This window comes from Chaetomium tenue (genome assembly GCF_020726465.1).
Source record: "Chaetomium tenue strain MPI-SDFR-AT-0079 chromosome Unknown F5144scaffold_3, whole genome shotgun sequence".
NCBI classification, from domain to species: domain Eukaryota; kingdom Fungi; phylum Ascomycota; class Sordariomycetes; order Sordariales; family Chaetomiaceae; genus Chaetomium; species Chaetomium tenue.
Window position 1 is genome coordinate 4,083,595 of NW_027117331.1, and position 21,406 is coordinate 4,105,000.

At 55.8% G+C, this 21,406-nt stretch overlaps 6 protein-coding genes across 6 annotated transcripts; 4 read left to right on the forward strand and 2 right to left on the reverse strand.

Moving 5' to 3' along the window:
- Window positions 1–1,930: 1,930 nt before the first annotated feature.
- F5144DRAFT_611712 (uncharacterized protein) lies at window positions 1,931–3,686 on the forward strand (the record flags this gene model as incomplete). The annotated part of the gene is made up of 5 exons (XM_066791699.1): window positions 1,931–1,948; window positions 1,995–2,118; window positions 2,188–2,426; window positions 2,855–3,400; window positions 3,465–3,686. The coding sequence occupies 5 exons, from the start codon at window positions 1,931–1,933 to the stop codon at window positions 3,684–3,686; spliced, it is 1,149 nt and encodes a 382-aa protein (XP_066645377.1).
- Window positions 3,687–7,657: 3,971 nt separating this feature from the next.
- Window positions 7,658–8,214, forward strand: F5144DRAFT_629038 (uncharacterized protein; the record flags this gene model as incomplete). The annotated part of the gene is made up of 2 exons (XM_066792362.1): window positions 7,658–7,739; window positions 7,829–8,214. The coding sequence occupies 2 exons, from the start codon at window positions 7,658–7,660 to the stop codon at window positions 8,185–8,187; spliced, it is 441 nt and encodes a 146-aa protein (XP_066645378.1). The 3' UTR covers window positions 8,188–8,214.
- A 667-nt stretch (window positions 8,215–8,881) lies between these two features.
- F5144DRAFT_206303 (kinetochore Sim4 complex subunit FTA2-domain-containing protein) lies at window positions 8,882–10,208 on the reverse strand. Its single transcript, XM_066782967.1, has 2 exons — window positions 9,879–10,208; window positions 8,882–9,782 (listed from the first exon to the last, which is right to left on the reverse strand). The coding sequence occupies exons 1-2, from the start codon at window positions 10,080–10,082 to the stop codon at window positions 8,985–8,987; spliced, it is 1,002 nt and encodes a 333-aa protein (XP_066645379.1). The 5' UTR covers window positions 10,083–10,208; the 3' UTR covers window positions 8,882–8,984.
- A 1,243-nt stretch (window positions 10,209–11,451) lies between these two features.
- Window positions 11,452–13,572, forward strand: F5144DRAFT_488038 (heterokaryon incompatibility protein-domain-containing protein; the record flags this gene model as incomplete). The annotated part of the gene is made up of 1 exon (XM_066785637.1): window positions 11,452–13,572. The coding sequence occupies one exon, from the start codon at window positions 11,452–11,454 to the stop codon at window positions 13,570–13,572; it is 2,121 nt and encodes a 706-aa protein (XP_066645380.1).
- Window positions 13,573–15,077: 1,505 nt separating this feature from the next.
- F5144DRAFT_487046 (uncharacterized protein) lies at window positions 15,078–15,602 on the forward strand (the record flags this gene model as incomplete). The annotated part of the gene is made up of 2 exons (XM_066785582.1): window positions 15,078–15,243; window positions 15,322–15,602. 2 exons carry the CDS (start codon window positions 15,078–15,080, stop codon window positions 15,600–15,602), a joined length of 447 nt encoding a protein of 148 aa, XP_066645381.1.
- A 683-nt stretch (window positions 15,603–16,285) lies between these two features.
- Window positions 16,286–21,095, reverse strand: F5144DRAFT_592057 (uncharacterized protein; the record flags this gene model as incomplete). The annotated part of the gene is made up of 7 exons (XM_066790328.1): window positions 16,286–16,841; window positions 17,243–17,302; window positions 17,706–18,247; window positions 18,319–19,164; window positions 19,521–20,165; window position 20,465; window positions 20,584–21,095. 7 exons carry the CDS (start codon window positions 21,093–21,095, stop codon window positions 16,286–16,288), a joined length of 3,162 nt encoding a protein of 1,053 aa, XP_066645382.1.
- Window positions 21,096–21,406: the final 311 nt, after the last annotated feature.

Sequence of the window (21,406 nt, forward strand, 5' to 3'; positions counted from 1 at the left end):
ATGCCAATGTTTAACGCCTGCGGCCTTACACAGGAAAACAAGACTTTTAACTGGTCGATCACGTTCATGAGCGGGGAGAAGCAGGATCATTACGAAGGCGCTCTGGATGCCCAGCTGAGGATCCTGACGAAGCACAACATTCGCCTGCCTGGTCTGATTGTTACAGATCGTGAACTAGCCCTGCTCAATGCCCTCGAAGCTAGCGATGCGTGGCGCCCGATTCCACACCTCCTCTGCCGCTGGCACGTTAATATGAACGTGCTTGCCAAGACCCGACGATTCTTTCCAGCAGCAATCAAGCAGGGCAGCGAATACCACCGTCACCCTAAGTTCAAGGAATTCCTGAAGGAATGGAACGCTCTCCTGTCCGCCAGTACTCCCAAAGCGTACGAGCAATCGCTTGCCAGCTTCAGATTGGCTGGGAAGCATCCAGAGGAAGCGGTCAAATATGCCGTGAATGTGTGGCTAACACCTTGGAAGGTAAGGATCTTTTTGGGCGCTTGCTAATCTTCGCTGGCATCGAGAAGGAGAAACTAGTGAGCTGCTGGACCAACCAGGTGCCTCACATGGGCCACGTTACTACTTCAGTAGTTGAATCATCCCATTCTTCCATCAAGAAATACCTGGTCACATCCAGGGGTGACCTCAAGAGCGTCTTCGAGCGCCTCATGCTGTTCTAGAAGAACCAACGCAGCGCCCTTGACCACAACACTTCCTAGAACACGAACAAGGTCCCTACTCGCTGTCATGGCGTCATCTACAGCTACATCCGGGGCCAGATTTCAACTTACGCGTTGCATTTGCTTGCTACTGAAGTGGCAAAGCTACCCGCGAAAGACGCGCCGGGTGGGGAGGGCGATATTTGCACATGTCCGCTGCCGGCTACCCATGGGCTTCCCTGCCGCCACACTCTCTATAAGCATCTTACCGGTGATGGCCCCGTTGAGCTGAAGCAAATCCACAAGCATTGGTGGAATTACCGGCCTGTGACCGACGGAGAGGAGCAGCAGATAGTCAACGTCGTGCCAAATATTCCCGTTGAGCCCGTCAAGGTCAAGGGTAAAGGCTGCCCTGCTGGGGCCATCGCCTCGGTCCCTGCTTCGAAGAAGAAGGGTGAGGGAATTACTGGTACCAAGCGGCTGCCTTCGGCGTTCGAATATGAGCTCGAGAATGAACCAGCTACGGCTGTTCCCCCGTCAACTGCTCCTCCCATAATGAAGGGAGCATCGGCGGGCAAGCCACGCGGACGCCCTCGCAAACAACAGCCGCAGCTACAAGCTCAGCGGCAAACTCAGGAAGCTGACTGCATTGTGGTAGCAGTTACATCAGAGACGGAGGCAGCCACATCAACTCCTGCAGTCACAACTACAAAGCTGGGGTTACTGCGGCTGCAGGAAGTTGAAGAAGATCTATACGAGCCTGGAACGGCACCGCCGCGAGCGTATCAGCGCATCATTGATGCCCTCGATTCTGTTGATCCCGAGGTCGAGGATACACATGATGCGTTGCTTGCTGACGGAGAGGCTGATGCTCGGCTGGCTCGTGAGGATGCTGCAGCTCTTGAGGAAGACGACGAAGGCGAGGAAGAAGACAGTACTATAGAGGATTGAGGTCCCTCAAGAGTATCCTTCCCATGTAAACAATATTGTTGGAACAACGTCCATTGACATGATGATTTTGCTGTGCCATTGGGGGAATCTCGGAACTTTTGGCGCTGTTAGCCCTGTTTTACGTGAATTACATACGTTACGCGAGCTGACGGCCCGTCACTGGTAAAAGAAAAACGATTATCCCGATTAGGTATAGCTGGGTGCTTGATAGTATTTCGTGGGTGTTTGGGAGCCCTTCCCCCTCCGAAAATGCTAACGAGGATAGCAGTTATCGTGGACTACCATGACGTCCATTAAGCGTTCCAGCCGGTTGCCTTGCCATGGACAACAGCCCTCAAGTTCAAGCCAGACAACATTCCGTTTGTCTTATACGATAGTGTACAGATATTTTTCTCTTGTGTCTTCGAGGACCATACAATTCTTAAGCAGGCTACCAAGGCTGCTATACTATGGGGCCGGGAGGATCTTGAAATCCCCCTAGGTCTTCCAATACCGCCACCCATCATCGGTAGGTTTTCACCCTAACTCACAACGAATAAGCTGACATATATGGATTATATAAATCAATGCCGTAAAGACTCCCTCAATGCGATTGCTGCCGGCCTCTACGGCCTGGAACAAGACTATGTTGAGGGCCGCCAGGGGCCTCCGGGCTATAACTTTGAGCGTGGCTTTGCGGAACACGTTGCCTTGGCTAAGATTATGTTCGACCTTAACCTCGATGGCCATTCTGCGGAAACACCATTCGGGCTGCACGACTGTGTCGCAGAGGTTGTGGAGAAAATCAACACTGGGGGATATACAACCTGGGATACTGTATTCCTCAGTGAACGTATTAAGGGCAGGATTGTAGGGGTACAGTTAAAGGATTTCAAATCAGATAGATATTAATACATTAATCTTCGAGGTTAGACTCTAAGCGAGGGGTTAGACTCCGCTGCGAGCATTCTGGGTAAAACCGAATATTTATGAAAGAGTCTCTCTAATTGTACGGGGTCGCCAACCTAATTGTACGGGGTCCGCATAGACTACCTGGATTGCGCCACACCTGAGACGGGCTGAGCCTCGGCACCACCTTAATGGGAGCCTCCCCCTTTTTTCGTGGCCTCTGAGCAACGGCCCCATCATGCTTGCCCCTGTACCTATCGTCCCTACCCAGACAGCGAGAATCCATCACCGCTCGTCGGCTAGTCTTAGGGCCTGCAGTGTCTTATATTCTTACTACCTACTTTCCTTGGCGGAAGCATTTCTGCGTCTGCTATACAAGTCAGAATAGGAACCTCGGCATCCGCGTCACGTCGCGCACCGAGTCAAGCCACAAAGAGATCAAGTCTTACCTTCTCAACTCTACCGCTGAGCTCAGATTTCTCGCCACTCGTGTCGAGCAACTCATCAAGGACCAGCAGGCGCGATACGCCGCTGCTGAGGCAGAGCAAGCTACGCGCCAGCTTGAGCAATATTGGGGGAAGAGGTGGCTTGGGGATCTACGGTTCAAGATCAGGAGGAAGGCCCTAGGTCTCGTGAGCCAACAACACCAGCTCTGCCACCGTCGCGTCGAGGCTTTCTCCAAGCTTACAGAGGAACAACGACGTGCCCGGCCACCCGACGAAGACTCCTGTACAGGGTCGTTCCGACGACAGTTTGGCCTGCCTTGTTCCCACGAGATTGAGGAGAGGCTCCGCGCTAACGAGGAGCTTACAATCCAAGATACCCACGTGCATTGGAGGCTCGGCAAGGACCTTGCTTCTGGGGACCTCTATCTCCCTATCCTCGAGCCCCTCGCAGTTGTGGTACGTCGTGGAAGACCAGTTATTGGACCCGAGCAGATCCCCATTGCTGCCATCCCACGTGGAGATAACTATCGTCGACGAGCCGCTGCAAGCCGCCAACGTGATCCCTCTCAATGGGAGCTTGTGGACCAGGCGGAGATCCAGGGAGACCTCTATCAAGGACGGGATATCGAAATGTCGACACCGACGCCGGCAAGAGGACGTGGACGGGGCTCGGGGGCTCGGGGGACTACAGGAAGACTGGGAAGAGGTCGCGGACGGGGACGAGGCCAGCAAAATAGAGTAGACGAGACCCAAGGACGTACAGGTCCAGCGTCTAGCGCAGCCATACAGCTCGGGACGCCAGAACCGGACACCCCCTTGGCTAGTTGACAGATAGCAATGGATGCCTGAGTTCCCTGCAATAGATCCCCAAGGTCCCAAACTCCAATTATCCCTAATCGCTCAAACCAATCTTTTTCGGTCCGTCTCAGGTGTGGCGCAATCCAGGTAGTCTATGCGGACCCCGTACAATTAGGTTGGCGACCCCGTACAATTAGGTTGGCGACCCCGTACAATTAGGTTGGCGACCCCGTACAATTAGGTTGGCGACCCCGTACAATTAGGTTGGCGACCCCGTACAATTAGAGAGACTCTTTATGAAAATACATAGACTTTACTTAACACCTTACGTACAGGTACCTCAGTACTCGGAACGACATCGCGATTACAGGACAGATCTGAATCGCTATTAGTATCCTGCTCCTGTTTTCCCCTCCAATAAAGGATTTTACTATGGACGCTCTCGAAAAACGTCACAGGCAAGGGTCAGAGTCTGGTTCGGACCAGAGAACTCTGAGCAACTACTGCCACTGAGTAACACAGCTAAATTTACGATCAACACACCGTTGCGCTACGAGGGCTCTATCACGGGTGGAATCGCCGTGGTAGGGGATCTCTGGTATATTGTGTGGTTGCACGAGCAACCGAATGTAGGAGGCGCGGCGCGCCCAGGGAAAACCCTGTCTGTGTGGGCCGCGCACAGACCACACTAGCAGGACCCCACTACCAGGGGTCCTGCCCTGCAACCCTAACCCTGACTAACTACAACCCTAACCCGTATATGGAACGGGCTGTGCCCGTGACACCGGGTATGTGTAGGGTGCCGGTGTAGGGCCGGGTGTGGGTGCCGGGTACCTATCGGGCGCTGGGTGCGGGTATAGGCGGGGGCGCTGAGTATAGGGCGCTGGGTGCCGGGTCTAGGGTACCTATTGGGTGCGGGTACCGGGTACAGGGCGCTGGGTGTAGGTGCCGGGTCTAGGGTACTGGGTGCGGGTGCTGAAGGATGTGCTGTAAATTTTCAATCCAGTGGATGGGTGCCTTACGAAAAGAATAAGCCCAACAGCCCCCTGCAGAACCCCGCTGCGGTAGGTATTTTATCATAACCTTTAATACCCTCGCCTCATGGCGCGATGGGGGGGCCCGACGATGAAACGACCAGGGCGGCGAGGATCCGGAAAACGCCAGCGGCGTGGGCAATGCCGGCTGGCGAGCACAACTGAGGCGCCCCCGGGAGTAAGTGCACCGGCGCTGGGCCCGGTAACCCCCACACTCATGGAGCCGGGCATGACCCGGGTACCAGACACCACAGGCACAGACGATCCGTATCCACGTACACATCTTGGCGTTTTTTGGGTGGGTGGTGGTGGACTGGTGGTAGGGATGTAGTCGGGTATACAAACCAAACAAACAAACAATTTATTCCGCCCGGCGGGTTTAACCCGAAAGGGCAACTAATACTAACTCAACCATACATTTCCAAAGATATGCCTTGATCTCCTTAAAGCCCATGCAAGTCCATTCTAGCGTGTTCGCTCCGTTCTACCATTCTTCTTCGGATTCTCGTGGGTTGGTAGGATTAGTAGTGGGCTGGCTTGAAGGCGATTCTCCAAGTGTTCAACGTCCTATCTTCGGCGGCTGAAGCGGTGCCTGCTGTCCGGGGTACGAGGTGATGGGGGGGGGGGGGGGGGGGGGGATTCGGTCATGGAGAGTAGTGGGTGGTCACTTAGGTGTTTTAGTCGGTCTGCGGCGAGTTTGCGTCAAGTCGACCCGTGGCCATTGCGAACCGTATCGTCGTCCGAACGGCCTCTAGGTTCGGAGTCCAGTCTTTGCCATCCGAGGGTGATTTGCCTCCTAGATAAAAGGAAATGTTGCCTCTGTGCGTATCTGTGCATCGGAGCATCTCTGTTCTGAGCGTGGTCCATGTTCTGCATCGGAAGAGAAAGTGTTCTACTGTCTCTGCTGCTTGTCCACATGCGCACTGATCTGACGGTGCTGCTTTGATGCGATGCAGGTATGTGTTGAGCTTGGCCATGCCTGTTCTAAGCTGAGCCAGCACGCCAGCCTCGCTTCGAGACAGGTCGTCGTATAATAGTCGCGTATGCTTCCCTGGTAACGCTATATCGACTCTCTTGGAATGTCCGCCCACTTTGTCAGGTAAGGACGTGGGCGCTGCCCGCTTTGCCCATGCGATACGGAGGGCTGTTGGCCGCATGGCCGGATCCTGGGTTTGCGGCGTAGCGTCTCGCCGCGTGGCTTCCTTTGCTTTCGCTTTGGCTGTGTTTAGGAGCTCGTTTTTTGTACCCGCTTGGATCCAGACGACCGAGATCGTGTTTCCCGCGTTGCGTAAGGCACTTATCGCATCGTACGCCTGACAGAGATATTGTTGCCCTGATTGCCGGTGTGGTCGCTCCAAGGCCATCACGGCTGCCTTGTTGCTGGTGGCCAGGATGATCTTCCGGTACCTAACATTTCGAATCAACCTCAACGCGCACCCAACAGCCGCAAGCTCGCCTGAGAACGGGTTTTGCTCCGACCTAGAGCCCAGCGTCACACTGAAGGCTTCGTTCCTTGAGTCATCTCGTATCGGTAGCGGGAGACGGACGACTCCTCCGATCCCTACCACGTTGTTCCGCGCGGAGCTGCTTACGGCGATCCGGACCGCCCACTCTGTTTCTTTTTGCTGCTTGCCTGTTCCGTCAACCGTAGTGCGGACTCGCCTCTCCCACGGTGCTAATACGACTGGAGCGATGGTTTCGAGGCTGTCCAATGGGACGTCCTTGAGGAGATCTGCTACCTGAAAGAAAGGCGAGCGGTAGGATCTCCGGAACTTGCGCATCCGGGAAGTGGTGTTGCGTAGTGGATTCGTGTCCGGTAGGGTGTGGATGACCGTCCACATTTTGATCGACCTCTTCCAGAACCGATCTTGGGCCGTGGGGATGTGAGCTTCTGCTTCTGCTACGCTTGTTGCTACCTTGCTGAACGTTCCTATGATCCCTTGCGCCGCGACCCTCTGCACTCTGTGTATGGCCGGCGCAGTCTTCCAATTGCATTGGTGCATAGTCGTGTGTTGTGTGTGGGGTGGGATCACGTGTGGTTGGCTGGGGTAGTCTGGTAAAGGTAGACGGTGGTTGTGTCTGGTATGGTAGTACTGCGACTGGAGGTTGAGACTCAAAACTGAAAAGCGACAACGAACAAATAGGCCATCTCCTCCCGCTCGGACCTCCCGAGTGAGTCACAATTTGGCCTCGCCACGCTCACGTAAAGCGTGCTCACGTGCAAGCAGGAGCAGGAGCTGCTAGCTGCTCGACCAGACTCTGCGGGCGCCCGGAGCCGGAACTTACATGTATCGTATAAGACCGGGTTGGGAAATGGAGGAGATAGTAGCTTTAATGGTTCAGATATCGTGGTATAACTCCGCTGCGGCAATTCGCCGGGAAGGAATGGGAGGTAAATACAGGTGTTGCTAAAGCTGGAGTGGATCTGCTTCATGGAGAGCGCGCTCCCAACCTTGGTGTTTCCCGTAAGCCCCTTACGGGCTGTAAACTCATAATCGTCTATGAAGGAGCACAAGGCCCGGAACGAAGCAGGAAAAAAATACTCGCCCAAGTCAGATGCCCAAATTAACGACCCCGCGAACCCGATGCCGTCTGTCCATTCGATCTTCTGTCTCAATGTCTCGGCATCGTCGTACGAGATCCACTGGTCGTTGTCTCATGTCATATATTATATTTGACCGCTGCTGTCTTTTCATATGCCAGGACCAAGCCTCGCTTCTTGTTTTTGTTAATGATGTCTTCGATCTCGTAGTGGGCGAGGTCTGTCTGCAAGTTAGTATACTTCATGTCCGTGGTCTGGGCACACTGCCGGCTTGGCGCCGCCGCTAAAGGGACAACCAGGTGTGGTACAGCTCGGGTCTGCCAACGTGAAGGCTCTCCCATGGAAGCCGAAGCCGAAGGCAAGCTTGAATGCAGGGATATTGACGCGCCAGAAGAGTTCGGCGGCAAGTTTGATCTCGGTGGTTCGTGTGGGCTTGGACAATGGATCCGAGGAGATTGTTGCTATCCCACACGCCGTAAATCATATGACATCTGAGGAACTGTGTATTAGTACCCAACCACGGGCATCTATATGAAAGTCCCTGGGTGTACAACCTGTGGCTCGGCTACGCCTACTGCGTCAAGGTTGTCGGAAACATCCAGACTTACCCGGGCTACCCGGTGGTGGTGCCATCCACAATCTTCACCTGGCCCCCGGTGGCCACCGAGACCTCGGCCCCGCCGGTATTTGACCTCCCTGCGCTCAACCCCCGCGCTCCAGGCACAGCCGACGGATGTGACAGCTATGAGAATGCCTGGCCGGAGGCCATCACGGCTCAGAACCCCAACGCAAACGCGTGTGCGGCGTGGGCCAACATGGGCGACGGCTGCTGGGATATTTGCGGACCACTACGGTATCTCGCTGGATGACTTTTACAAATGGAACCCCGGCGTCGGATCCGGCTGCGAGTCCTTGTGGCTGGGCTATGCGGTTTGCGTGGGGATCTAGGGTTACAAGTAGCGGGGTGAATGAACAGGGGACGAGTTCTTCCGGAAGGCTAGGTATGTCCAGTCCCGTCCTTAGGATCTCAATGCTCATCTGAGAAATGCCATGGTTTGCCCAGACGCGGAGCAATTCTCCTTCTTCTTGTTTTGGACCTAAACCAATGGTAGTTCCAGCTTTTAGCATAAGTCTTGACCGTGACTCTGTGCCTGTGACTGCGCATGTTTGCTGTCTGCTGTGATTACATGTATCCCGGTGAGATTGGGACGCCGTGCCGTGGGTCACTCTGTGCCAGAGACGACATAGAGCGTGGACGTGGTATACCTGACGGCTATGACCTGAACGGGAAGATATCCTCCACGGCGATCAACACGGGATTCGAGGTAGGGGTGCGGGTGCTGTTGCAGTTCGGGTCGGTGTACGGCCCGGCCGACATAAGGGTGAAAAGCTATCCTCGGTTGCTCAAAGTCGTTGAGCCCTGCTCAAAGTCGTTGAGCTCTGCTCCCGCTCCCAACTAACCTACCCTATACCTCTCAACCGACCTACCCTACACCTCACCTCCTACCTCCCAGCTCGCCTACCCTGCACCTACCCACCGCATCCCAACTGATCTACCCTGCACCCATCCTCCCTCTCCCCAGGTAGCTTCATTCACCTGAATCTTGTACACCTTAACTTACGTTGACAGAAAGGTGTATGGATATCGACGTCGCGAGTCTGCCGGTCAAGCCCTCTTAAATAGGCTTTGCTCCACAAACGCGACTGCCGAGTCGGCGTCCTTTTCCCACTTGAGCCAGTTGTAGGCGCTCGGAAAGTTTCTGTAGTAGGCACTGTGCCTCGCGCAGAACGCGTCGAGGTCTTGAGGGATGTCGATCCCTTCTGACGCTAAAGTGTTCTTCAGATCATAGTAGTTGTCCTGCAGCTTCTGCAGCTCTTCCAACATCATATTCTGCAATTCCCGCAGCTTCTGCAGCTCTCCCAACATGATCTCCTGGAATGTATCGCCGTGGACCGGGATCAAAGCCGGATGGTACATAGTCAACGCGCGGCTGAAGTCAACGAGCTTCCCGCCCAGGTAGTTGCCGCCGTGCGTGTCTCCCACGAAAATGCCCAGCGAGTGGATGGCTTGCAGGTCCGGCCACATGCCCTGGACTTCGTTGGCAGTGGGCCATTTCTGGGAGACGAGTTCCTTGACGATGGCGCGAACGGGCAGTTCGCGGTGCTGCTCATACCGCCCCCAGAAATTGTTGCCATACAACTCGCCGACGTTGGCATCGGGAAGATCACCGAGCTCACCCGTCACCTTGAAGGCCAAATGGGCCTCCTGCTGCGGGGTGAGAAGGAGATAGCCCAAGGCCTTGACGGCCAAGTCCTCGCGCTTCTCGTCCTTGAGACGACCATATACACGGCACTCGCAGTTGAACGGGTCAAAGTAGTCGGCATAGAGCTGCGGGTTGGCGAGCGGCAGGGCAAGATCCCCGGGATGATTCGCAACGAGGTAGTCCGAGTTGCGGAAGTAAAACTGATTAGAGAGTAAACTTCGAGTCAGAATCCCACAATTAAAGCGGGCAGAGGCCAAGGCTCCAAGCAGACACGGGCGCACTGCATCGTCACGTACCATCTTGAGTGCAAAGAAGCCAGCTCCGTTGACATTGACCTTCCACACTTGGGAGTCCACGTCGTTCTCCCGGCCGAGGAACTCGACGAATTCGATATCGGCGCGGGCAGTCGGGGTGAAAGGAGCCAGTTTGGGGCCCAAGACGCGGGGAAGCGGCAGCGGCGGATTGGGAAGGGAGGCGAAGCGGAAGTCCGAGGAAGTCATCTTGGTGTGGCAGACAAGTCGGAGTCGTCAGCATTTAGAAATCAGAGTTGAGAACTCGAGAACTGGAGTGGCAATCCGATGGTGAACTGTCGCGGATACCGACGAGAGGCCACCAGTGCCCCACCATCAATCTTTGACCAATTCGGCCCCCAAAACAGTGTTGGGCAGGAGCCGACCCAAAAATGTTAAAGTCACAAACTCGACAGGCGACCACGGGCGACCACGGTTTCAATTTTCAAGCTGCAGTGTTCCGCCAACCAACACAACCTCATCTATGCCGTTCTTAATCCGTCGGTTCCAGGTTCGTTCAACCGTTGAAACAGGACTTCCCGGCCGATGACTCGGCAGCCCGCGGTCTGAGCAATGCCTCGAAGCATCGAAGTGAGAACCGAGCCCACCTACCTACCAAGGTAGGTACCTTGCTGAGGATATGATGCCGCCGCGTCGTCGCCTCGGCGGTGCCCTCGACATGTCTTTGCCCCTCGCTGTCCGGAGCCGTCATGGTCTACGACGGGACTTTTACTCAGTTCTACACGGTATCAATCCCACGACTGCACGGCTTGCGAGGAGGATCCTCGACTGGCTGATGGACTCAGGGAGGCTGCCGATGTACAGCTTGGCCAGGAGGCTCGAGCTGGGAACGGCGGCCTGAAGCGCCCCCGTTCGGAGGCCAGGAGGCCTCCTCTCTTTGTATACGTAGACTCACCAGAACGCATCGTTCCTTGATTGTTGGTAGGGGTTTTTCACCCGGCCCGGGAGGGCACGGTTTTCCTGTACACTAAATAGCAGAGGGTCCGGCACGCCCTAGGGCATAGCGGAGTATGAATAATAATATTTTGGGCCCTTCCGGTGCTATTGGAGCCGGGCGGCGGCGAGCGGTCAGCAATTCCTGCACCGGGCTTCCCAGCCAGTTTGATAACGCACCTAAGGTAACCGTTCAGCTAGCTCTTCTGATTCTCTCCAGCAACCGAACTGAACAGACTTACAACTGTCCGGAACCCAGTTATTTCCCTAGGTGTCTCTTACTCGATATTCCCAAGTAATTACCTACACATCTCGAATACTCGACGACCGTCACTATGGTAGCGCGAGAACCCAAGCATTATCCATCATGGTCTTCCAAATGTTTTTACATGTTCCCATCATTTGCTGCTTGGTTTAACGAGGTGGTCGCCTAGGGTATCCCTACCTATCAACCGGCCTGCATGAATTAGTCTCGACGCCTTCGTCAGTCGGCCTATCTATCCGCCGAACCCTGCAATAACTACCAGAGTCCTTGCAGCCGCTCAGCAAATCTGGGTGTCGTTGAACGTGGAGCCCAATGTCGAACTGCCAAACCTTCACACAACTCCCTCATCGACGCGCCACCATGTCTCGATACGGCAGCCACGTGCAGATGCCCACGTCGGCAGGCGACCCCAACTGCGGCCTTTGCGTCGCACAGTTTCGGGAGCGGTGGTCCTCCCTGCCCGAAATTCAGGGCCACGCAGAGGATGGCTGCCCTTACTGCGCCAACATGCTTGAGGGACTCCTCTATCTCATCCCCGACTTGGAGACGCGCTTCGGCGAAGATGCAAGTTTCCGGTTCCAGCGCAGCCACAACATGACCGTGTATGCCGACCCGAACGGCTCTCTCAGCCATGCGTGCCCGGAGGAGAAGATCAACTTGCGTTACCGCTGGTTCAAGGTAGATCAGCCACAGCCATATGAGCCGGGGGGGGACACAGCAGCGGAGAGCAGCTTCACGCAGGCAAATGCCTGGATCCAAGAGTGTCTGGCGAACCACAAACTCTGCGGGAAGGATGAGCCCTCTGCACTCCCTACGCGGGTGCTTGATCTCGGCGAGCTCGACGGCGAAGAGAATGGCGAAAGGCCGGATATCCGACTGATGGAGTCCTCGGGCCAGGCCGGGCGCTACATCTCGTTGTCCCACAGCTGGGGAGGCGAGCACCCGATTATCACCACGACGGCCACTATCGACCAGCACAAGGCGGGGATACCGCTCGACAGCCTGCCGGCGACCTTCCGCGACGCCTGCCACATCGCGCGGCGGCTGGGCATCCGGTACCTGTGGATCGACTCGCTGTGCATCATCCAGGACAGCCCATCCGACTGGGAGCTGGAAGCCAGCCGCATGGCGAGCGTCTACCGCAACTCATGGCTAACCGTGTACGCGACCGCATCATCCTCCCCCAGCAGCGGCATCTTCCGCAGCAAACAAGCCGTCTGGATCGCAGCCGACGACCCGGAGGACGACACGCTCGACATACTCTTCCCCGAAGCCGCGCAACTGCGCCGAGATCTCCGCCTATCCCTGCGCTTCGCCCCGTCGCACCCAGACTTCTCCCGCTACGCCAACCCCGCCAAACAACAAGCCACCCTCCCACTGCTGGCGCGCGCGTGGGCGTACCAGGAGCGGCTGCTGGCGCCGCGCGTGCTGCACTTCGGCCCGCACGAGGTCTTTTGGGAGTGCATGCAGCGCCTGGCCTGCGACTGCGGCGGCATCGACGCGGCCTCCTCGCGCCCCGCCCACATGGGCGTCTACGCCAGCCGCGACACCACCGGTCAGCTGCCGCCCAAGGTCTCGCACTACGCCGCGCTGCACGTCGGCACCTCCACCTCCACCGCGGCCGCTAAGGCGAAGAGCAAGAGCAAGACTGGTGAAGGGAAGCGCCAGAAGAAGCTGCTCGCGCGCTGGGAGGAGATGGTGGAGGAGTACACGAACCGGGCGCTGACGTTTTCGGCCGACCGGCTGCCGGCGTTTTCGGGGGTGGCCGCGGAGATGGTGGCCGCGCTGGGGATGCGGTACCGCGCTGGGCAGTGGGAGGAGACGTTGCCCGAGGCGTTGTTGTTTGAGCGGACTAGCGTCAATGCCGTGGCAAGGCTGGCCATTAACGATGTGCGCCCGGCGCCGTCGTGGTCGTGGGCGTCGCCCGATGCGCCCGTGAATTTTCTGATTCCGCTGGCGGGGCCACCGGAGTGGGCTGGCGCGGTTGTTCATGCTAGCGTGTTGGAGGTGCACAGTGTGCCGGCGGGGAGGGATGAGCGCGGGCAGGTGAAGCGGGGGGAGTCGTACGTGATGCTGTCGGCGAAGGTGGTGGATGCGTCGTTGTGCTTCGCGGACGATCCGTACCTCGTTCCGAACAAGCCGTGGACGGATATCCGGGATGCAGTGGTTAAGGGGATCAAGGGCCCACAGACTGCCTTGGACCAGCTCGGGCCCGGGACGTTCATGGTCCGGGTGGGCAAGCAAGAGCCGGCGTGGTTTGTCCCGGACGTGGCGCTGTGTGATAAGGACGGTGAGTGGCTGTGGAAGGGTGAGGACAAGATTTGCTGTGCGAAGATTATGGAGTCGCAGGAGACTGGTTATTGGCTTGTTTTGAGACGGATTGAGGAGGAGGGCCCGACTTATGAGAGGATCGGGGTCGTCAAGAACTACGAGGCCACATGGCAATCGAAGGGCAGCAAGACCTCGATCAAGATCGTGTGATGCACGACAGTGCTTATGCTCCAGCGGCTATCTTTTTAGATACCTCGTCGATTTCCGGTCGGTGGGTGCAACTTGTCGAGGCACCCGAAAATACCGGCACGGCCCAGGCAAATTCGACGGCCAAAACAGCAAGTTGTACATGCATTTAATATCGAATCAACAATGCTACTTCTTAAATACGCGCCACGTCGGGCCTCTCTCATCACCATCAGACATGAAATAATGGCATGTTTCGCATGGCAGGCCTTTACTGTCATCTTCAATAGCAAACAAACAGCCACACGCGTTAATTATCACATATTTGATACATGCGTGTTAGGAAGGGTTGTAAAAATTGTGGTCGTCCGATTCAAGTCGTCGACTTCCTTATGTTACTACAGTAAGTCAACCGAACCAATTGCCAGCTTCAGTTTAGAAGCTGTAATCCGTCACGTCAGGGTCGGTTAAGGAACTGAACTTCATTAAGAGAGATTTTGCATCCCCAGTGCCGTCTACGTATGTCACAGCCGTACCATGGTCTCTGTGAAGACTTGACATGAGTAGACCTAGTGTAATTGGACCGATCGAGCACTCAACCGCGGTAGGCTTAATTGTTTGGTTCGGAATTCTGACTCGTTCGGTCTCTCCGGCAAATGTTGATCAGGTGAGATATTTCACCCGGTATTGAGGGAACTGTTATGTGGTGAGGTGTGTAGGACATGATAGTTGTTACTCTTTTTGAACATCGGCCAACACATCATAGCCTACCATAGGTAGGTAGTCTGCTTGACATCACAACCAATCCCCGCTGTCGCGTTCGCACGGGAGGCGGTGAGAGGCAGGCCTGAGAAATTTGAGCGGGATGACCGTGCCGCGACTCCATTCCTCCGTCTTACTCTCACCACCATTGGATCTACACCAGCTCATATCTTCCCGTGCCCAACCTCTGAACCATGACCAGCGGATCCCGCGGCAAGTTGTCGGAGCCTTGAGCGATCTATTATTCAACACTTACCGGAAAGTCGGGTGCTTCATGCAGTCGTAGCGCGACCAAAGACGCGCTACAGGGCTGAGGACCCGGTCGGTTCCCGCGTCCCGCTGCCAACGGACGCTGCAGCGGCTTCTGTCGAATCATATTAACCGTATCCAGCCGATCTAGGGTCAGCTGCTGTGTTGTTTCCAGCGCCACAACAGGGATGCCAAGCCCCAACTTCGTATTACCTTGGGTAGCACACGGTTCCCGAAAACAGCGTGACATCGTGGATGGTTAGATTGAGAACTGGTGATATCTGCGTGGCGTGCCTCGCATGGGTCTGCCTTGGCTGACGAAAATAACCCAAGATGTCTTTGGATGGTAGCTGGGGCCTGGACGCCACGTTCGGCTAATGTGGGGGTGGGCGAATATAAAAGAGACGGCCCAACGTCGAGTTGTTTGTTCACTTGACCGAGCTGTTGACATCAATCCGCTTCATTGCAACATATCATCTCGTCCAAAGACTCAACGGATAACATTCCCAACCAGCACCATGAAGTACCTCAGCATCCTCGCCCCGGCCCTCGGCCTCTTGGCCACCACTTCTGCCATGCCCCTCGAGGAGCGTGACGATGTCCAGACCGTCCACCTCACCTTCCACGGCGGCCCGGCCGAGTACTCCCTCGCCATCCCCGCCGACGGCACCATCCACCCAACCAGTACGCAACCCCCTTCTCCCCCTTCACCCACATAAACATGCAGCACACCCCCCACTAACACCACCTTCCTTCACACAGACAACAACATCGCCGTCAACATCATCGACGCGCCCGACTACAACGCCTACTACCAGTGCCAGTTCCACATCAACGGCGACGCCACCCTGGCCAGCAGCATCTCGTCCACGGGCGTCAACCAGATCCTCGTCGGGCCCCCCTCGCCCATCACCGGCGTCAGCTGCCAGGGCATGTGCGTGCCCACCTACAGCGACTGCTACCGCAACGGCCAGTTTGTGGGTGTTTGTTGTGCGGGCTACTGCGCGGCGAACAAGTGCAGGCCGTGGGTTAGCCCTTATTGAGGGGTGGGTTGGTGAGGTTCAATGAGGGTTGAGGGAGTTGGTTGGGGGGATGGGTTTGGGCTTCTGCTGTACATATTTTGGGCTTAGGAGGTTACCACTTCCCTGTTGGCGGACTTCTCACAGGGAAGCCAGCTCCGGAAACATTTAAATTGTTCGGTTATTCAATCGATCCTCGGCCTTGGTCTCTTTCGTCGACGCACTCAGTTGGTGTAATCCCATCGCATGCGGATATGCTGTTCTTGATTTGCATGACCACAGGGACATCCATGAAAGTGTGCCCGGAACAGCCAAAGTCCCTAATATGTATCTGGTACGGTAGCGGCTTCTCAATTTTGAACAATCGAGTCTCTCTGCCGCTCTATACAGCATTGCCGAAACCCTCCTAGTGTTTCACGCTCTCTCCATCCGCAGAAGACGTCGCTTAAGGGGCTTGGGCGTCTCGTACACTGCCAGAGTGACTGCCAGTGAGCCTGGGCCACTGTTTTAACAACACATGTAGGTAGTCAATTCCAGTCCAGACACGTTTGTAAGGCAATACTATCACACAGTCCAGCCCCGTAAATTCCACCCAATACAATTCCGGTCCAGACACGTTTGTAAGGCAATCCTATCACACGGTTCCAGTCCCGTAAATTCCACCCAATACAGGGTGCCACGCTCCTGACACCATCGTAGGGACTTGTTTACCATAACCATCTCTTGATATTTAGACTCGGGAACCAAGAGCCCCTGTTTGCCAGGTCCATTGACTCTTGATGCTCAGCCATCGGCTCGTGATGCTCAGTCATCGACCCCTGGAGCTGCCGCGTCCGGTACTCAGCCATCAACTCTTGAAGCTGCCGCGTCTGGTCACTTCCGAATATCATCTCTAAAGCACTCTCGGCCGTGAACGGAGCATTTATGTGACTCAGCTGTGCCTGCGGATCTGCACCATACCGGCAAAGCAACGCCGTCGCCTGGTACCACGACTCCCTCAAGGCCGCGGTGGGTCCACGACCTGTCAACTTCTCAACGCATGACAATAGGAAAAGCACCCACACAGTCATCCCATCACTGCTATATACCTTCTGGTTCGGGTCTGCCTTGTGCTCCAGCAGCAAACGAACCATATCAACATCCACCGGCGTGTGGCTCCCATAATAGCTGAACACGCCCCCCGGATTAAGAGCAGAATCCAACGGCGGCGGGTCTTGCTTCTGCAGTAGCCCGGGGTCCGCCACGACCTTGGCCCGGACGTACCTCACCAACCGTGCCTGGAGGGCGCGCGAGAGAAATCTGACCTCGTCGAAGGACCGCCGCTGCTGTGAGTCGTCCGTTCCTCCGCCGGAGATGTCGACTGCGTGCTTGCTGTGGACCCGGACTAGTTCATTGAGGAGGTCGGCGATGGGGCAGGGGGCGGTGACAGGTTCGACGCTGCGGTTTTCGATTTCATGCGCGTAGTAGAGGAGTTGGTTCGTGAGGTAGGACATGATGTTTCCCTCGTCGACGGCTTTGATTGAGAAGAGCAGCATTCGACAGATGGATACGAGGGGGTCGAAGTTTGGTAGGGGCGCGACTATTTCTTTGAGTTGGCTGGAGTAGCAGTCTCGGAGGAAGTCTCGGACCGTGCGGTGGAGGAAGTCTACCTCAGTGCAGCGGACGTTGCCGAGGATATAGGAGGCGTAAACTTCTTTGAGGACCAGGAGGTCGCCGCATCTGTTCTGGATCCGAGCTTTCCACTGCTCCTCCGTCTTCAAGACTTCCCCGCGGTTGAATGGACGTATCGGTGCCTTGATGGCATAGTCAGGGTCACAGTTCTCCAGGCCGAGCATGGAGAAGAAGAACAATTGCCGCGGATGGTCATTCTCGGTCATTATAAGGAAGATTTGAGCCATCTCAACGCGATGTACTGGCTTGATACGTTTGATAACGTGCTCGAAGTAGGCTTCCAAGTCTGGTGGGAATTGGCGGACAATTTCCCTTAACGTATCGAGTCCTTCGTCGCGGTTCACCGCATGAACCAGGTCGCGGGTCACAAGGTAAACCCAGAGCCATACCCCCTGTGATTGCCGGGAAATCGCGGTGATGATCTGCTCGCAGCCGGCCTTTGGAAGATTGTTGAACTTGCCATTCATTTGGAGCCTGGCCCGAACATGGGTTCTCATGTCTTCTGCGGTGAAGTGTTGGACGATAAGCGAATTGGCGCTCTGTTCAAAGGATCTGAACAAGGCCCGTGGCCGGCTCGACACGCAGATCTTGATATCTGCCAATTTGGAATCGGAGAAGTATGACAAGAAACTGAGAACGGTCTCTTCGTCGCCGTTATATTCGTCAAGCCCGTCGATGAAGAAACAGTACTTCGTGGACAGTCCGCTCCGCGCCGCGATAGATTCAAATGCTTTCTTGAGGTCACCCAACTCCCATCTCTCGTGGTCCAAGCGGGCGTCCGAGCAGAGAGGCTGAGCTAGCTCGGGGGCCTGTTTTAGAATCTGGTAAAGCAGCGACTGAAAAAGCCCGATTTGAGACTTTTGCATCTCATATCCTTGGTTCCAGAAGTAGAAGCTAGCGGTGTGTAGCTGCGCGGAGCCAGCCCACTCTTTGAGAGCGGCGGCCGTTCGGTCGTGCTTAGCTGCGAACTTGACCAGGGTTGACTTGCCACTCCCTGCCTTCAATCGTATGGCGAGACGATGTCAGTGTTTGGATATACTTGAATTATAGCGGGGGCACTTCATCATACTTTACCGCTTATCCAGTATATGCCCTTCCCATCCTTGAGCCACGCCAGAAAGTTTGTCTTCGTTGAGTCGAAGAGCCAGTCATTTGTGAAATTGTCGGCATTGGTTATGTCGGACCATCGGCGTAACAACTCGGGGAAGTACAGGCTTTTGATGACTCGGTATTGCTTCTGGCAGACTGCGCTTTCCTGGACCAGTGAGTCGAGATGCTCCTTTAATGCGACCAATTGCCCATCTCGCACCTGCTCGCTCTCGAAAAGCTGCAGGATATTCTCATGGATTCTATCCAGCTTGGAGTTGTACTTGATTCCCAGCTCTTCCTGGGACCTTTTCAGGGCAGAAAGCTTCGAGAGGGTTTCTGAGCCACTTCTCCTATCCAAAATCATCTGCACGTTGCTCCTGATACGACCATCCAAGTTCAGGATACGGCGGTGGAGTTCCTCGATTTCTTTTTCCTTCCTGTACATCCGCAACGCCAATCGCGCACTCTGTATCGTCCTGGATCTCGAGGCGCCGTTGATCTTAAGCTTTTCAACTACACCTCGAAGTTCCTGTTCCAATCTGGCGCACTCGGTCGCCATAGCCATGATGTGTCGTTCTGCTTCGGAAAGTGAACCGCCCTGAACAGCCGCTTGTATCACTCTGAGGTTGGAGAGGCGAACATCTTCTAGAACAACCCCGATCTCATGCGCCCTGGGGAGTGTCCCGTGGCCCGAGTCTCGAACCGACTTGGCGGCGGCGATAATCTTGAGACTGAAATCAACGAATGCTACAATGCTCGATGCGAGGCCGACAAGCGCCAATGCCTCGGCCATCTCCGGGTGGTGGCCCAGCCGAGAATCGGGATCCTACCCGGGTGGCGACTGGGGTTTGGCTGGCTTTTAATGAAGGGCTGCTATGGTTTTCAGCTCTTACTCTAAACAAGGTAGGTACTGTCTGAGAAAAGGGAGGATGATGTGAGAAACGAAAACGCCAAACAGTGATGGAATCAAGCATCATTGAACCCCGCTTCCCGCGCTGCAGCCTGGCTTAAGTGTAACATCAGGTAGGTACCTGATAACAGGGTCTTACGGAGGCACCTCCCGACGTTGCTGCAGGCTCAGCCAATTGGTCGCAGACAGATGGTATGGTCCGGACCAACCACCGCCATCCGATGCTCTCGCCCCCAGTTAAACCGATTAACCGGGTCAGTAAGTTCGCAGACCCTGAGAAACTGTTCCCGTATCCAGACGCCTTGGCCCTCACGCAGCCCACGACAGATGAGCTCTCCTCCCTCCTTTGACAGCACTTTGATCAGGCTGTTCAAGTGAAGCAGTGCGTGCGAAGGGCCTTGAACCAGGATATGTCGCTTGCAATCCAGGGCACTCATCGCCTGATCCCCGCGGAGATACTGCGTACGCACGGCTTCGTCCAGGTCTTGGTCGTGGTAGTTGGGGATTCTGATGGCTGGGTCCGCCAAGTCGTGTATGCCTCCGTGATGTTGGCGGTTGCCCAGATAAAACGGCATGGACCAGCAGATGGAGTCCACCAACTCCCTGCCGCGATTGGGATCTGGGAAACTACATTCCTTGGTGGCAATCGATATGGTTTGCTGCAGCGCCTCGGGGGGCGCTTTCGCGAGTAGATAAAGCTGCATCCGTAAGACCATGAGCCGGCAAACGCGCCATACATTCCAGATGGTGGCAATCTGGACGGTCGGGTATATATCGCAGAATCCCAAGTAAGCAAATGTGTCCTCTTCGGGTTTTGCATAAGGCTGCCATGAGGCCGGCACCAACTGAACCCAATCCAAGAGTTGTGCGTCAACGGACGCAGCGTCCTGCCACCAAGTGGCGAGGGCCAGACCATCCTGGTTAGTATTCTTGGCCAGCCCGCACATGAAAGTAGATAGTCTCTTTTGCAAACCCGCAATCGAGAGCCCGATCAGGTCCAAGACTGCATTGGGGGTAACTGGCATAGAATCGTCCCACCCCGCATCGAACCAAACATCGAGGTCCGAGGTGTCGTCCGGTTGCACTTCCATGTATGTCGACACATCACAGTGCCGCAGGTAGCCCCTCAAGTATGCGCGGCACTCCGAGTCCGGGACGCGCCCCGCGCCATGTTCGAGCAGAGCACGAGCCCCGTCTTGGTGGACGCGCACGGTACGCTGGTGCGTCGATCGAGAAGCGAGGCTCTCGTAGAAATGCATCAAGATAGCGCCGAGGACGGTACTGTCCTTGGACCGCTCGAGGGGATCGTTGAGAGCTGCTCGCAGGCGACTCAACGCCCTGGTGAACGGAGGATGAGGCGTTCGATAGCTGTTTGTTGGGGTTTTCCACATACTCCAGAGCTTCGTTGCTACGGCGGTCAGGACGGCCGAGAGGACAGAATCTGGATGCTCCTTGGCTACGACAGGGAAAAGAGGCTCCAGGAAGCCCTGGGTCGAGTGAATGCTGCGTCCTAAACCCGCGATCGAGGTGAGGAAGAAGCAGACAGCGGATGATTCGTCGCTGGGGGTAATCGTTGCTGGTATGACACGGGCAGCCTGCCTTGTCCATTCTGGCGTTGTCGACATGCGAGGGCTCCTGGACCGCCCGCGGCGCGATGTCGCCGAAAGGAGCCTTCCACCAGTGCCGTGGTCCTTGAACCGAATCCCGCCTGTCTTTTCCCCTGACCCGTAACCCCCACACACCCGTCGCAGCCGGAGGCATTCACGACAGCTTGGCCTGTCCTCGTCGCATTTGACGCGTCGTTTGCGACATGTCGAGCAGCCCTTTGAGGGGCCATGGTTGACCATGTCTGCTGCACATCAAAATAACCACGAGGACCGATGTCGTTTTCTGGTTGAGAGTTGCCACGCGGCTGGTTCTGTTTGCGATTCGCCGCATCCAGGATTGGGCGGTTGCTTCAATGGAGTTGAGGTGGTTTCATGTTATTAGGCAGGTACCCTGGGTACCGAGGCAGGAACGCGCACGCACAGTGCAGATTTACAGATGATCCTACCAAAAGAATTAGCCCCGCCGCCTCCCAGGTTCCAGTGGTTCTGCTTGGCAGAAAAGGGCCCAAAGACACCAGCACTTTAACGGGCGGTGAGCAAATTCTTTTGGT

Excerpts from the sequence above, each read along its gene's own strand:
- F5144DRAFT_206303 (XM_066782967.1), bottom strand. The coding sequence starts at position 10,082 with ATGACTTCCTCGGACTTCCGCTTCGCCTCCCTTCCCAATCCGCCGCTG. Across the intron at positions 9,783-9,878 it reads GCTTCTTTGCACTCAAGATG|TTTTACTTCCGCAACTCGGA; the intron begins GTACGTGACGAT and ends CTCTCTAATCAG.